At 47.6% G+C, this 14,236-nt stretch overlaps 1 protein-coding gene across 4 annotated transcripts in view; it reads left to right on the forward strand.

The window, feature by feature from the left end:
- DIP2C (disco interacting protein 2 homolog C) overlaps positions 1–13,015 on the forward strand; it is a 463,773-nt gene extending 450,758 nt beyond the window's left edge. For all 4 annotated transcript variants that reach the window (XM_066233339.1, XM_066233336.1, XM_066233337.1 and 1 more), the window contains 4 exons: positions 1,847–1,921; positions 4,229–4,403; positions 5,780–5,903; positions 9,791–13,015. In XM_066233339.1, the coding sequence (XP_066089436.1) occupies positions 1,847–1,921; positions 4,229–4,403; positions 5,780–5,903; positions 9,791–10,043 (627 nt within the window). In that variant the 3' untranslated portion in view covers positions 10,044–13,015. The remainder of the gene's footprint in view (positions 1–1,846; positions 1,922–4,228; positions 4,404–5,779; positions 5,904–9,790) is intronic.
- The last annotated feature ends 1,221 nt before the right edge of the window (positions 13,016–14,236 follow it).

The following is a 14,236-nucleotide window of genomic DNA, read 5'->3' on the forward strand; positions in this document are numbered from 1 at the left end:
AGTTTACAGAATCAGTTTTTGCTTCCTTACTTAAGTGAGTGGTTTCACTGGCATTCAAAACATTTCTAAGCTAGAAACTTCTATAAGAAGGAAATGCATATCTGACATTATAATAAAAGATATTTAGCTGCAGGAGAAGAAATGAAAGCGTATGGAGAAGAGATGGGAAGCCATACAGGTATTCCAGTCACAGTACCCCAGAGTGTGTAAAAGCAGTGACACCCATCTCCTACATCTGGGCCACGAAAGTGGCTTTCCACTAAATTGTTTGGCCACCCCTACCGTATTTTTTAGTTCACACTCATGTCTAAACTTTATCCCTGACTTCTTTAATTCAGTGTCTACTGTAAGCATTGCCTTTCAGTCATGCTCACGTGACATGATATGTGATGTAATATTAAATATAATTGAAAAGAATTTGGTTGAGGCCCATGCCATCATACCAACATGTCAAGATTGCAGATTTGATCCCCGGTCAAAGAACATACATACAAGAATCAATCATGAAGTCATTAATGGGTGGAGCCTGACCAGGCAGTGGTGCAGTGGATAGAGTGTTGGACTGGGATGCGGAGGACCCAGGTTCGGTGGGCTCGCTGGCTTGAGTGTGGGATCATAGACATGACCCCAAGCTCGCTGGCTTGAAGCCCGAGGTCACTGGGCTCAAGGGAGTCACTTACTCTGCTTGAGCTCCTGGTTAAGGCACATAAGAGAAAGCAATCATTGGACAACTAAAGTGCTGCAACGAAGAATTGATGCTTCTTATCTCTCTCCCTTCCTCTATGTCTGTCCCTGTCTGTCCCTCTCTCTGACTCTCTCTATGTCTCTATCACAAAAAATAAAAAATAAATGGGTGGAAGAACAACAAATTGATGTTTATCTCTCTCCTTGTCTCTCTCAATCAATATATAAAATCTTAAAATATTAATTGAAATAACTTAAAACTCCTCTTTTGTGCCCATGCAAGAAACATCCAAACTTGTACGGAATTTTTCTAAGAATTTATCTGAGTCTGCCCTGGCCAGATAACTCGGTTGGTTAGAGCATCATCCCAATATACTAAGGTTGTGGGTTTGATTCCCGGTCAGGGCACATACAGGCACAGATCGATGTTTCTGTCTCCCCCTCTCTCTCCCAAAAAGTAAATTTTAAAAGAAAAGAGTTTATTTGAGTCAAAACTGATGACAGTTGCTGTGAAGCAAAATCTCAAATGCTCCATAGTGACAGTTTGCAGTTTCTTTTCTGCATTTGGAATCAAGAAGCAAACCTAACAGCCTTATGTGAGGGTGGGAGAAAACAGTGCGGGGATTGATTCCAGGATAGGTCTCAAGACTGTGTGCTCTCTTGAGGGTGGTTACACTTATTTCAAACGTATAGTATATTAACCTAGATGCACAAGGACAAGGCTCTCTTAAGGCAAAGATAAATCTTTTACTAAAGAAACAGTATGCCTGAGGCATGACCACCCACCAAAACCTGCCCAGTTAGGAATTTATGGTCAGATCACCCTGTGCAGTTATACTCCATAGAAGCACATTTTCATCCACATTTGAAAGCATCAGGCTGTGTTAAATTATAGTCTTTATCATGTTTTTGTTCAAATTCTTAATTTTAGGATCATTTCTACATAGGCTCTATCATTATAGTAATAATTACAATGAAATGCAACTGTTACGCTACAGTTACATAGTTCTGTGGTACATAATTTTGATGTAAAGCCATACCACTTTCCAGATGATTTTAGAAAGGAAAATAGGAATGTGGAATGAAGGCAAGATCAAGGTTGATTGCTGTGCAGTATCTACCTATCTGTTTACTGACAAGGATGTTCTTCTTTCCCACATAGATACTTCCGGGGGTTAGGATCATAATTGCCAATCCAGAAACAAAAGGACCGTTGGGAGACTCACACCTGGGTGAGGTGAGTTATGAGGTGTCCACCTGGTAAGGTGAATGCAGGGTATCTATCTGGATAAGGTGAGTTATGGGGTGTCCACCCAGATAAAGTGAGTACATAGTATCACCCTGGATGAGGGTGAGATGAGTACGGGGTGTCCCCTAGGTGATGTACCCCCTGATATCAAATTTATTCTTCTGCTGTATACCTGTTCTCCTGGATACCAGTAAGCACTGCTCTCTGCCTCTGAGCACAGTGCACAGTACACATTGGGTAAGTCACAGCTGACTGGCTGGGAAAGAACTTGAGCTGAGCTTTATTGCTTAAGTGAATCCATGAAAGTTCAGGATTACAAAGTTGGACTTCCTTAAGGAAGTGGGTTAAGTCCTCTTCAAAGAATTTAGAAAAGAGAAAGCTTTGTAAACTGTGTTTCCTCATTTCTTAGCCCGTGCATTTGTTTGCCGCATGCCCACCTTCATTAGGAAAGCAATAGAAAAGCATACAGAGGACGTCACCTACAGCCTAGAGTCGCAGCAGTACCTACAAATGCCAGCAAACCGGTTAGAAGAATGACAGTGGTTTCTTTCCATCAGAGTGTCAGTGTGACACTTTATACTTTTCTTGTGACAAGCTTCTTCTAAGGAGGAAGTCAAGGGCATCAGAAAAGGCCTTTGCATCACAGAGGCAAGTCCTTCCCTCCTGGTTCTCTCTGCAAGGCTAAGCCTGCTAGAGCACCGAGTCAAGCCCCTTCCAGCCCAGCAAGGACACCCATGCTGCTGGTGTCACCTGCCTGTATTATCCGCTTTCTCTCCTTGTGGAAGGGCTCCAGCTGCACACAGACCTGCTGCTGTGGCTGAAATCTTACTAAAAACACCATGACCACCACTGTTCCTGGAGCAGCTCACAGTGATTGTGACCCATTCACACATTATAAATGAGTGAGTGACAGTGAGTGAGTCCTAACTATGGCTGACTCCCCAAATTCCTCTTCTTCTTAGGCTTTTTTTTTTTTTTACCCTCACTCAAACCTCTCAATCATATATAAAGATTAAAACTGAGATGACAATTCTGTACAGATATTATTTAGGAAGTTCCTTCTACTCCATTTGTAGAAATGAAATTGTGTTGTAGAGACACCTAGAGAGGGCCCCTGTTGGTGCTCCCCTCTTGGTGTGGCCTTGCTTGGGCCTGGGAGTGGCATGCTGCACTGGGAGAACCCGTGCCAGTGTGATGTTCTTGGTGGGCATGTGTCTTAGGAAGGAAGTCTTGGTAGGAAATGGTAGAGAATAGAGCAAGCACAGTTTCCATTACCCACCTCAGATGGCGTGCCTCCTTTCTCTGTTCGGCAGATAATGGTCACTCGAGTGCCTACTGTGTGCCAGGTACTGTCCTGGGATCTGAGGACACAGTATGAACATGACAGTGTTTCTGACTTCAGGAAACATGACTGTTTTCAGTGTAAATAAGATCATGGAACCAGCCAAGCTCAGAATGTCTTTACTATAAACACCCTGGCTCCTTTGATTCTTGTCATTGTACAGATATAATAGCATACAATTGTATGAATGTTTTAGAATTTTATTGATGTAACAATTTCTCTAGTGTTTTTCATGGTTCTACATAACCTATGTGCTCATCACTTTTAGTTTGCACATTTTTTTCCAGTTTTCCAAATGGCACACACACAGGTGTTTGTGTTTCCCTTTTTTGACGCTAGAAGTTTTCCCTCTTAGAGTTTATGTTTTGTGTTATTTGACTGCAATGTATTTCCAACAGTGTGCAAACTGGATGAAAGGGGGAAAATAAGTCAAAACTTTTTAACATTTTTCCAGATTGGTTTTTGGAAACAATCATTAAATTAGAGTAAGTACATATCCTGGCTGGGTAACTCAGTTGGTTAGAGCCTCGTCACAATGTGGAGGTTGCTGGTTTATCCTTGGTCCAGAGCACCTACAGAAACAGATTGAAGCTTCTGTCTGTCTCTCTCCCGTTCCCCCTCACTCTAAAATCAATAAATTAAAAAAAACATTTTAATAAAATAAAATAAATTTTAATAAGTACAAAAATACTGGTACAACTTTGCTCATTTGATGTGTTTATTTTTAAAACCCTCAATCAACCTGCTTTTATAGACTTCTCAATGTGTGGATGGTGCAGTTGTTCGCAGAGCTGCAGGCTTGCCGTGCACCTGTATGTCAGTAAACGCTGTGGCTTCTCGGTCTCCCCAGAAACCGGAGTGAGACCAGCATCATCTGTCTTTGCAGCCCAGGGACACCTTCACTGTCCCTGGAGCTTCCACTGGTTGACTTATCCAGTCCTCTCTTTCCTCAGATCTGGGTGCACAGCGCCCACAACGCCAGCGGTTACTTCACCATTTACGGAGATGAGTCCCTCCAGTCAGATCACTTTAGCTCAAGATTAAGCTTTGGAGACACCCAGACCATCTGGGCACGAACAGGCTATTTGGGGTTCTTGCGGAGAACTGAGCTCACAGACGCAAATGGAGGTGAGAGTCTAGACAGGTGGACAAAGAGCCAGGTCCCCCAATTATTAAATACCTATCTGAGATTTGGGACTCCCAAACCCAAGACATGAGTTTCTAGGTGTCACTGTGACTTCTTGACACACCTGCCTGGCAGGAGCTATGCTAACCTGGCCAAACTAGTATAAATTTAGGGGAAAAGTACAAAAGCATTTTGGCAGCATATTTGAATTTAAGGAAATCATAGCCTGACCTGGCGGTGGCACAGTGGATAGAGCGTCGCAGAGGACCCAGGTTCAAAACCCCACGTAGTTGGCTTGAGCGTGGGCTCGTCTGGCTTGAGCGCAGGCTCACTAGCTTGAGTGGGGGCGTCACTGGCTTGAGCAAGGAGTCACTCGGTCTGCTGTAGCCCCCCCGGTCAAGGCAAACAATGAACAACTAAGAAGCTTCAACAAAGAATTGATGGTTCTCTTCTCTCTCCCTTCCTGTCTGTCTGTCCCTATATCTGTCTCTCTGTCTCTGTCACAAAAAAAAAAAAAAAAGAAAAGAAAAAATCATAGACTGTTTTATTGGAGGGTACTCTCTCGGGTTCCTGGAAAGAGCTCAGGTTAGAAGGTCAGTGGTGATGCAGACTTCCCAAAAAGTGTGGCAGGTTCAATCCTGTGGAAGTGGGGGCTGAGCAGCCAGGAGCCCCCTTTCTCTCTTCCCCCTTCAGGTCATGGTCAGAAGCCACTGTAAATGTCTCCATTTCATTTGACTTAATTTGAAAAAGATTTATGTTCTAGTGTTTTATACATGGGTCACTTCTTCAAATCTGCCCAAATATACTTGCTACCCTGAAGATTAAGAACATCTCTTAGTTTTAAGGGAAGATAGATCAACTTGTCCTTATCCCAAGATTTGCAGTGCTGATGAGAACAAATGTAACAGTCATAGGAGCTCAAGAAATCTCTGTTCATGCACATGATCAGAAACTCAGATCTGGAATAAAAGCAGAATTAAGACCTCAGGTGATAGCATCAGAGGGAACTGGGTTGGACTCTGCTGTGGTGTGTCCTAACCTTATCACGTAGGAGGCAGTGTGAGGCTGGGGCCCAGATGGTGTGAGGTGCTGTGAGGATTTAGAATTGCTTATGTGGTGGGGGATAGAAGCTGCCCCGGAGACGCTGCCCCAGGGCCTGGCACGGGCGGGCATGTTACCCTGTGGGCTTAGGGCTCCTGCCCCCACCCTTTCGTGAGGGCCTCAGGCTAAGAGCTCCCCCAGCAGAGGGAGCAGCTGTCCCAGCTGAGCCACCCCTTTTCTTTGCATCTCTTTCTCATTCAGGAGTCCTTTCAATTTTTTTAAGTGGTTTGAGCAGCTTTTCAGTGAATCTCACACGTTTCATTCCCTACATGTACAGAGCGCCACGATGCCCTATATGTGGTAGGAGCCCTGGACGAAGCCATGGAGCTGCGCGGGATGAGGTACCACCCCATAGACATCGAGACCTCTGTCATCAGAGCCCACAAAAGCGTCACAGAGTGGTGAGTGGGGCATCCACACCCAGGAGCAGGGACAGAATTGGTGCAGCCTCGGGAATGATGGGGTTATGTCTGAGCTTTGGACTATACATTTTACTTTTAGGGGCTAATAACATAGCAGCAAGCTGGTATATTGCCCATTTCCTGGGAATGACCTGGGAATGGCTGGGTAGCGTCTTCCAGTAGTCCAAATTGTCATTCCCTTAGATTTTACACTTGATCTTTGCCAAAAGGCCAAGAAGCGATTTGTTTACTTAGATTTTAATTTACAAAAGCATAATGTTGGAGAAAAATAGACTACATACAGACACAGGTGCAGAAAACGTTTGTGACTGTCAGCTTGGGGACTGTAAAGGTTATTGTGACACGTAAGAAGATGTTATGTGAGAAAAGACAGAATTACCTGAATAAAACTGAAGCCAGCCGTGACAAGTCACCATCCCAGATGCCCCCGGTGGGTGAGCCCTTGGGGACCTGGGGTTTCGCATCCCAGAGGCTGGGTTCCTGGCCATTTGGTGGCAGTGAGAAGAGGAGTGTGTGGACGGTGCCCAGTACTACAGTTTCTCAGGTTGCTCAGTGCCTTTCCTGGCGTTTAAGGAAGGACAGTGGCTTAGCACCATTAGCTGTAGGTTTGTTCATTCATCTTGCCCCTGAGCTGGCAGACCTGGTGAAGTTGTCTCAGCTCAGGTCAGGAATCCCAAAAAAAGGTGCCACTCAAATCTCTCGGCAGTTTTTTCTGGTGGGGTGGATTGGTCTGAGGTTTTTCATGCCTCTTGTTAGCTGGTTGCAGGCTGGTGTTTGTTGCTGTTCACTGCACCTGAACACAGAGGACTTGGCAGATAGAAGAGATTAGACAGGAGAGTGTTCGCATACCCAGGGGAGGTCCCGTGGTTCAGACACTGCGCCCCGCTGGCCCTGACACAAAGCTGCCCTCAGAAAACGCCAGGCCCACTCAGTGTCCATCTCCATAGCGGGGACTATTGATTACAGCCTTCCTCTTCTGTATTTCTAGAACAGTAATCTACACTCACTTGTGTTGCCTCCCTCCAGCATTTCTCTCTAGTTGCAAAAGGACTGTTTCCACCTTAAAAGGCTGTGGCATGGGGCTCCCTGATGCCCCTCATGTGTTTCTAGTCCACAATTCTGGTTTCTTTTAAACTAAGTGTTGCTGTTGTCACCTGCCGTGTGGCTTCACCCAGTGGGTTTGGCCTCCGCTGACCTGTGTTCACAGGTGGCCAGAGAGAAGCATAGGCGGTCCTGTTAGGAGGGGCCTCGCGCCCTGGAGACTGCCTGGCACACAATGCCCCTTGCGGCTCTCCCCCCACAGCCGGCCCTCACCCGCCCGCTGCCTCTGCAGCTCACCCCAGACTGAGGGGGGAGGATGTGACACCTGTGTCACGTAATGTGACCACTTCACTATCTGTAGTCTAGCTGACCAGATCTTTTCCCTTCTCATCAGCTGTCCTTGTGTTGACGTGTCCAGCCCCTAGGAGAGCTCTAACAGAAAGTGACCAGCGCCCAGGCCGTGGCTTCCCTTCAAAGCTCCTCCTCCACTAAATGTGCAAATCGGCCTATTCCTGATGCTGCATCACCAATTTCAAATGCCATGATAAAACTAGACCAAATTATATATGAAAACTATACCAATAATATATATAAATACAATCTGTGATACCGCTAACTGACGATGTGGACTGTGCAGAAGCAGTATTTTACTGCCACACAACTGGATTTGGGGCATTTGGCACCAGCACACCTAGGGTTACACACTCTCGCAGTGCAGATCCAGACAGAGCTGTTATGCACATCCTCCGCTGTTTTCCTTTCATTTAATGTATATATTTGTCATACTAACCAAAAGATGCATTTCTTTCTAAGACAAAATTTCATTTTTAGAAAACAATGAGTTTTCCCAAATACTTCCTGCTTCACAGCTGAAATAGAAATGTCTATGTGTCTGGCATAAAAAAGCCCCCTTCAGAGCCCTGGAGCCTGGTCCCCTCCCCCACCTCCCCACCCCCGCCGGGACCCTCCCGCAGCCCGGTCCCACCCCCGCCGGGACCCTCCCGCAGCCCGGTCCTCTCCCCCACCCCCACACCCCCACCCCCACCCCCCGCCGGGACCCTCCCGCAGCCCGGTCCCACCCCCGCCGGGACCCTCCCGCAGCCCGGTCCTCTCCCCCACCCCTACCCCCACCCCCCCCACCCCCGCCGGGACCCTCCCGCAGCCCAGTCCTCACCCCCCCCACCCCCACCCCCCGCCGGGAACCCTCCCGCAGCCCAGTCCTCTCCCCCACCCCCCCCACCCCCACCCCTCGCCGGGACCCTCCCGCAGCCCGGTCCTCTCCCCCACCCTCCCACCCCCCGCCGGGACCCTCCCGCAGCCCAGTCCTCTCCCACCCCCACCCCCACCCCCACCCCCACCCCCGCCGGGAACCCTCCCGCAGCCCGGTCCTCTCCCCCACCCCCCGCCGGGACCCTCCCGCAGCCCAGTCCTCTCCCCCACCCCCCACCCCCACCCCCCGCCGGGACCCTCCCGCAGCCCGGTCCTCTCCCCCACCCCCCCACCCCCCGCCAGGACCCTCCCGCAGCACGGTCCTCTCCCCCCCCCACCCCCACCCCCCGCCGCGAACCCTCCCACAGCCCGGTCCTCCCCCACCCCCCTCACCCCCGCCGGGACCCTCCTGGAGCCCGGTCCCCTTCTCCACACGCCCCCCGCCCTGAGACTCTCCTGGCTTCTCCAGCCAAGCAGACTCTGGGCACTAGGGGCAATACATTTTAAGGCTCTTAACCACTATGTAAAAGCCTAAACCAGGGGTTCCCAAACTACGGCCCATGGGCCACATGCGGCCCCCTGAGGCCATTTATCCGCCCCGCCGCACTTCCGGAGGGGGGCACCTATCTCATTAGCCAAAAGCCAAAACCCATAGTTCCCATTGAAATACTGGTCAGTTTGTTGATTTAAATTTACTTGTTCTTTATTTTAAATATTGTATTTGTTCCCGTTTTGGTTTTTTACTTTAAAATAAGATATGTGCAGTGTGCATAGGGATTTGTTCATAAGTTTTTTTTATAGTCCAGCCCTCCAATGGTCTGAGGGACAGTGAACTGGCCCCCTGTGTAAAAAGTTTGGGGACCCCTGGCCTAAACCATATAAGGTATGTGGCTTAAAGTGTAAATCATTAGACTTGGCTTCCACAAATTGGCTAGACTAAATATTCTGGGTGACCCTCCCTTTGGAAGATCCCAAATAAAACACTTCTGGGTGAATCTTTGACGTTGTCAAGGAATTACTCCTGCGTATGGGTTAGCTCTTGCTGCATTACAGTCACGTAAGCAGTAATCAGTTTTTTTGCCCCCATAACTGCAGTTGACCACTGGGTTATCTGACCTTGGCTTGGCTGGGCTTGCAAGTCAGCTGGTGGTTTGTGTCCTCTTGGACAACCCTCTCTGCTGTGGCCGAGGCAAGTCAGCATCAGTCCAGATGCTCCAGGGCCGTCCAGCCTCTACTAACGTCTCGCTGTCCAAGTTGCCTGTGGCCCAAGGTCAACAGCAGGGCAGAGACTCCCCCTTAGGGTCATAGTGTGCAGGTGGAGGGAGGATCTTCTGCTCTACCCAGCACCCTTCAGCAACCTCTGGGGGCAGACGGCAGGGCGCAGAGGTGGCGGAGCACATGGAGCAGCCACCCTGAGAGCAGGCTGCAGGAAAGGCTAACACCAGGCGTCGTGAGCCAGTTCATGAGTTAAAGGACATGGGCTCAGAGAGGCATCTGCTGGAGACCATCAGTGCTGAGGCAGATTTCAGAAAGAACCAAATGGAACTGCTTGAGAAGAAAATGTGATTGTTAAATAAAAACCTTCCTGGACACTGATGCCTTTTTCTCTCTTCCAGCGCTGTGTTCACCTGGACAAATTTGTTGGTGGTTGTGGTTGAGCTTGATGGGTCAGAGCAAGAAGCCTTGGACCTGGTCCCCTTGGTGACCAACGTGGTCCTGGAGGAGCACTACCTGGTGGTGGGGGTGGTGGTCGTGGTGGACATTGGCGTCATCCCCATCAACTCCCGGGGAGAGAAGCAGCGGATGCACCTACGGGATGGGTTTTTGGCCGACCAGCTGGACCCCATCTACGTGGCCTACAACATGTAATCTTGTCTCTGGCTCCCGCAGACTTTTTTAGAGATGTAAACGTTTTTCTCAGTGTCACTAAAGTGTGCAGATGCAAGGGTGACGTCGCCGGAACAGACCGTTTCCCGCGGAGGAGCAGAGCAGACTCCCCATAGCAGCCCGACTGGCATGGCGGAATGGAAGTGTGAATTATCTCCGAGGTTTGCTCAGAAGGGCCTCGCATTACTGCCTTCAGTTTGTTGGAAAGCCCATTTCAAAACTTTTTTTTTTTCTTTCAGTTGTTGGATAATAAGTGCTTTCTTCGTAAATGTGGTATTTTGTTAAGCCAAAATAGCAATTAAAAATTATTCTGCCCTCCAGACGGGTTCTTTTAAACAATTTATGTAGTGTGACAAAGAATTGTTTTCTCAGTTTTAATGTGTCATGAAATCTTAATGACATGGACCTGTTACTAATTTAAGCCATTGCTAGATCTCATCCTTTTAGGAAAGTCTGTTGAGGTACGAGAAAACCTTCCAAATAGCACCTTCCAATTAGATTTTAGCAGCTTTGTCAGAAATGTGCTGAAGAAACAAAGGCTAACAAAGGGCCTTTGGCATTAGTGTAGAATGAGAAGAAACTATAAATAAGGTGTATTTCAGCAATTATCTTGCAGATATCTTTGTACTAAACTAAAAAGAAAAATAAGTTAACTTCTTCAGGTGTAATTATGTACAAAATGTTTAATTTATTTTGATCTCTTTAGAAGTATAAAAGAGAAAAACATTCAAGAATATTAAAGTCTTGTAATGTTTGCTAATATAAAAAAGTGTTGTATTATCTTGCGTGGATAGTATCACAGCAAATATATATATAAGAAATATAAATTCACTAAGGAACAAAGGAGATTTTAAAGTTTAAATGCAGAACCTGTCACTTGCATGGCGCCCCCTCCACTGTACTGTAGATAAGAGAGATGCGCTCACATCCACTTTGCCGATGGGAGCAGTCAGAGTGCCAGGAGCCCAGTCTAAGCGTTTCTTCTAGAACCAGAGACCAGCAAGTGAAATCACTGAAAGTTTTCTCGAAGATGGTGAAGGAGTGAGGTGAGCCGTGCCTCTGTTTCCCTTTGAGGTGGGCGCCCTGGACTGTGGGCAGCACGTGCTCAGGGCGGCAGACAGCCAACAGCACTCTTCTCTGAGCTGCAAGGATTTGTTGCACAATGTTTTTCATCATTTTTGTTAGTGTCACCTTTTTTTGGTCCTTGGTATGAAAAGGAATGATATTCTGCGGTCATTGGCCCCCAGTAGCGTTTATTCCCCTCAGATGGCCACTGCGTGGAGTAGACAAAGTGTTCAGAACAGCTTGAAGGGAAGGACTCACATAGGAAGGAGATCGTCACTTCGGCCAGCTCTCGGAGTCCCAGCCGTGTGAGGGAAAGCCCCAGGGACCCGCACCAGCTGCCTGGGACAGCGCCACGGGCCAGAGTGAGGAAGCCCCCAGCTGCCTTCATGTTGCCACCTGTGGAGCACTCGTTTCGCCTTCTGTCTCTTGCTGCTGCCTCCCAGGTCTTCTCATTTCCAGGGCTCGTCTGTACACTCCTTGATGGAATCGGCCCGTCTGTGTCCAGCCAAGAGGAGGGTCAGCTTCCCAGGCGTGACTTATTTGATAATCGCCCCAGGATGGCCCTGCGGCAGCTCTCATTGCTAGATGTGCATGACTAAGATTGTTGCTGGGCAAAATTTAGATTTTTTTCATTTTATCGTAGGCAATGTCTTTATCTGCCTTTGCTGTATGTGCCAGCAGTAAGCCCTTTGCTCAAAGAGTTTTGTTTGACTTCTGAGATTCAAGGCTAAGTGTTTTTTAAAAATTTAAGTGGCATATTTTTTTTAATTTGTCTGCATGTGGTATGCATCCTTTCATCACCACAAATCATTTGGCTTTTACAATATTGTTTAACTTCATTGCTGGGTGTGAATATTTCTCTACATGCTTCAGATACACATTCCTACAGTCTTCTGCTTCCTACAGGGAAAACCCCGTCACACAGAGAAAAAAACATTTTCTTACTCTCACCCACCTTGTTTAAGGGAAGGGGATTTAAGGTTTCAGGGAAGACAATGAATAGGTCACACAACTGCAGGCTAACTTGTGAGGTCCAGCTGAGGTTGGAGACAGCCAGTCAGATGTCATCACTCCGAACATGACCCTCACCTTCCCCATGTCAGCTTCCCAGGGCAGGCGGTGAGGCTGTGAAACACCTCTGGTGTTAGAACTGACGTCCAAAGGGTGGGGGGCTGGGGTCAAAGCTCTGTTGTGCAAGAAAAAGTAAAGGAGACACTTAAGTACCACCGTTTTCAGCAATAAAGAAGGATCGTTCTGCATTAGAAATTGTACTGTAGATGGGAATGTATCAAATGTTTGTCTTGTGACCTTGTGCTTTTGAAGTCAGACAAAACCGTGTGATCAACTTGCACAAAGGAGGGTGCACAATGAACACTGAAACACAGACCTAACCCGACAGGGCGGCTTCCTCATGGTGCTTGTTTATTACATATATTTAACCCTGCTTGACACTTTACCCCAGGGAAACCGTCCCTTTTATCAGTTGAATGTTAGCAGCGTTATTTCATAGAGTGTGGTGACTGGTTAGAGAAATTCATGTACTCAACCAATCACGGTTTCAAACAAAATTTTTATGTGCAAAGGACGGCAACCTTCTCGTATGTTAAACCACCAGTAAGCTTTGTACATCTGTGATAACGCCTGTTTTATATTCAAATGAACAAATAAAAGCTTTTATTTTTGTTGCTCTGAAAATAGCGGTTTCTTAATTGGTCCCCTGGAATCTGTCTGGGACAGCCTCAATCCTAGGAAGGAAGTGGCTCCTACCGGAAATGGGAAATGTATCTGACTCTGTTTACATAACTTGTTGCATTACTTCCTAGTACAGATAATCCTACTTTGAACAATGTTTAAATTTTGATGTGGGCATTTATGGCTAAAAGAATTCCTATGGCAACAAATGTTTTGTGAAATGTTTTTTTAAATTCTTTTAAATATATCTAAATATATTTGTTCACATTTTGCTGCAAGTGTACAGATTATTGGTTAACTTTTGGGACAGAGAGCAAGCATGAGTCCTGTGTGCAGACACTTTCTTCCGGCTGCATTGTAGGGAACCTTTGCATTTCAGGAGGTAGGGCTAGCTGACGATTCCAACCCAAATTATCTTTGTTCATTTGACAAGCAAAGGCTGTATCTTTTGCCCAAGATATGAGAATTCTTGTGGCCTTATCTTTTGGAAAGCAGTAGCAAGTTAACTGACCTTCAGTCTAAAGGTAATAGAAGGTGAGTTTTATACAGGTGAAAATCAGAAGAACTCACATCTGCACCCAGATCACCAGCCTTAACCTAAGTCCCTTGTATGAGAACTGCACTTTCCCCAGCCCGCAGCTTTTGTTGAAGACAGGTCTGTACCGGTTGGGAGACAGTGCTTGGGGTGTATGGAAGCAGGTGGCTGGCAGAAGACCAGCCCGGCTGAGTCAAACTACACAGGCTATTGCAAAGAAGTGTCTCAGATGGTGGCTTAACAGTGACGGGTCAAATACAAAGTAACCAAGAGAGCTGGCTCTGCATAGACCTTTCTTGGACAGTGTGCGTGCTCCTGGGTACGAGTGTAGACTTCTCTTATGCGATACCATGTTCTTCATCCTCCAGCACAGTGCTGAGTTTTTGGGACACAATAGTAGTTTGGTTGGCTGGTCGATTATCATTCAAAGTCTTAATAATCCTCCTCGACATCTCAGTGAACTGCTTTATTTCCTGAGCTTGCACTGACACGTCTTTTTTTTTGTGTGTGTGTATTTTTCTGAAGCTGGAAACGGAGAGAGACAGACTCCCGCATGCGCCCGACCGGGATCCACCCGGCACGCCCACCAGGGGGCGACGCTCTGCCCACCAGGGGGCGATGCTCTACCCCTCCGGGGCGTCACTCTGTCTCGACCAGAGCCACTCCAGCGCCTGGGGCAGAGGCCAAGGAGCCATCCCCAGCGCCCAGGCCATCTTTGCTCCAATGGAGCCTCAGCTGCGGGAGGGGAAGAGAGAGACAGAGAGGAAGGGGAGGGGGAGGGGTGGAGAAGCAGATGGGCGCTTCTCCTGTGTGCCCTGGCCGGGAATCGAACCCGGGACTTCCGCACGCCAGGCCGACGCTCTACCACTGAGCCAACCGGCCA

This window comes from Saccopteryx bilineata, chromosome 5 (assembly GCF_036850765.1).
Source record: "Saccopteryx bilineata isolate mSacBil1 chromosome 5, mSacBil1_pri_phased_curated, whole genome shotgun sequence".
In the NCBI taxonomy this organism is placed as follows: Eukaryota; Metazoa; Chordata; class Mammalia; order Chiroptera; family Emballonuridae; genus Saccopteryx; species Saccopteryx bilineata.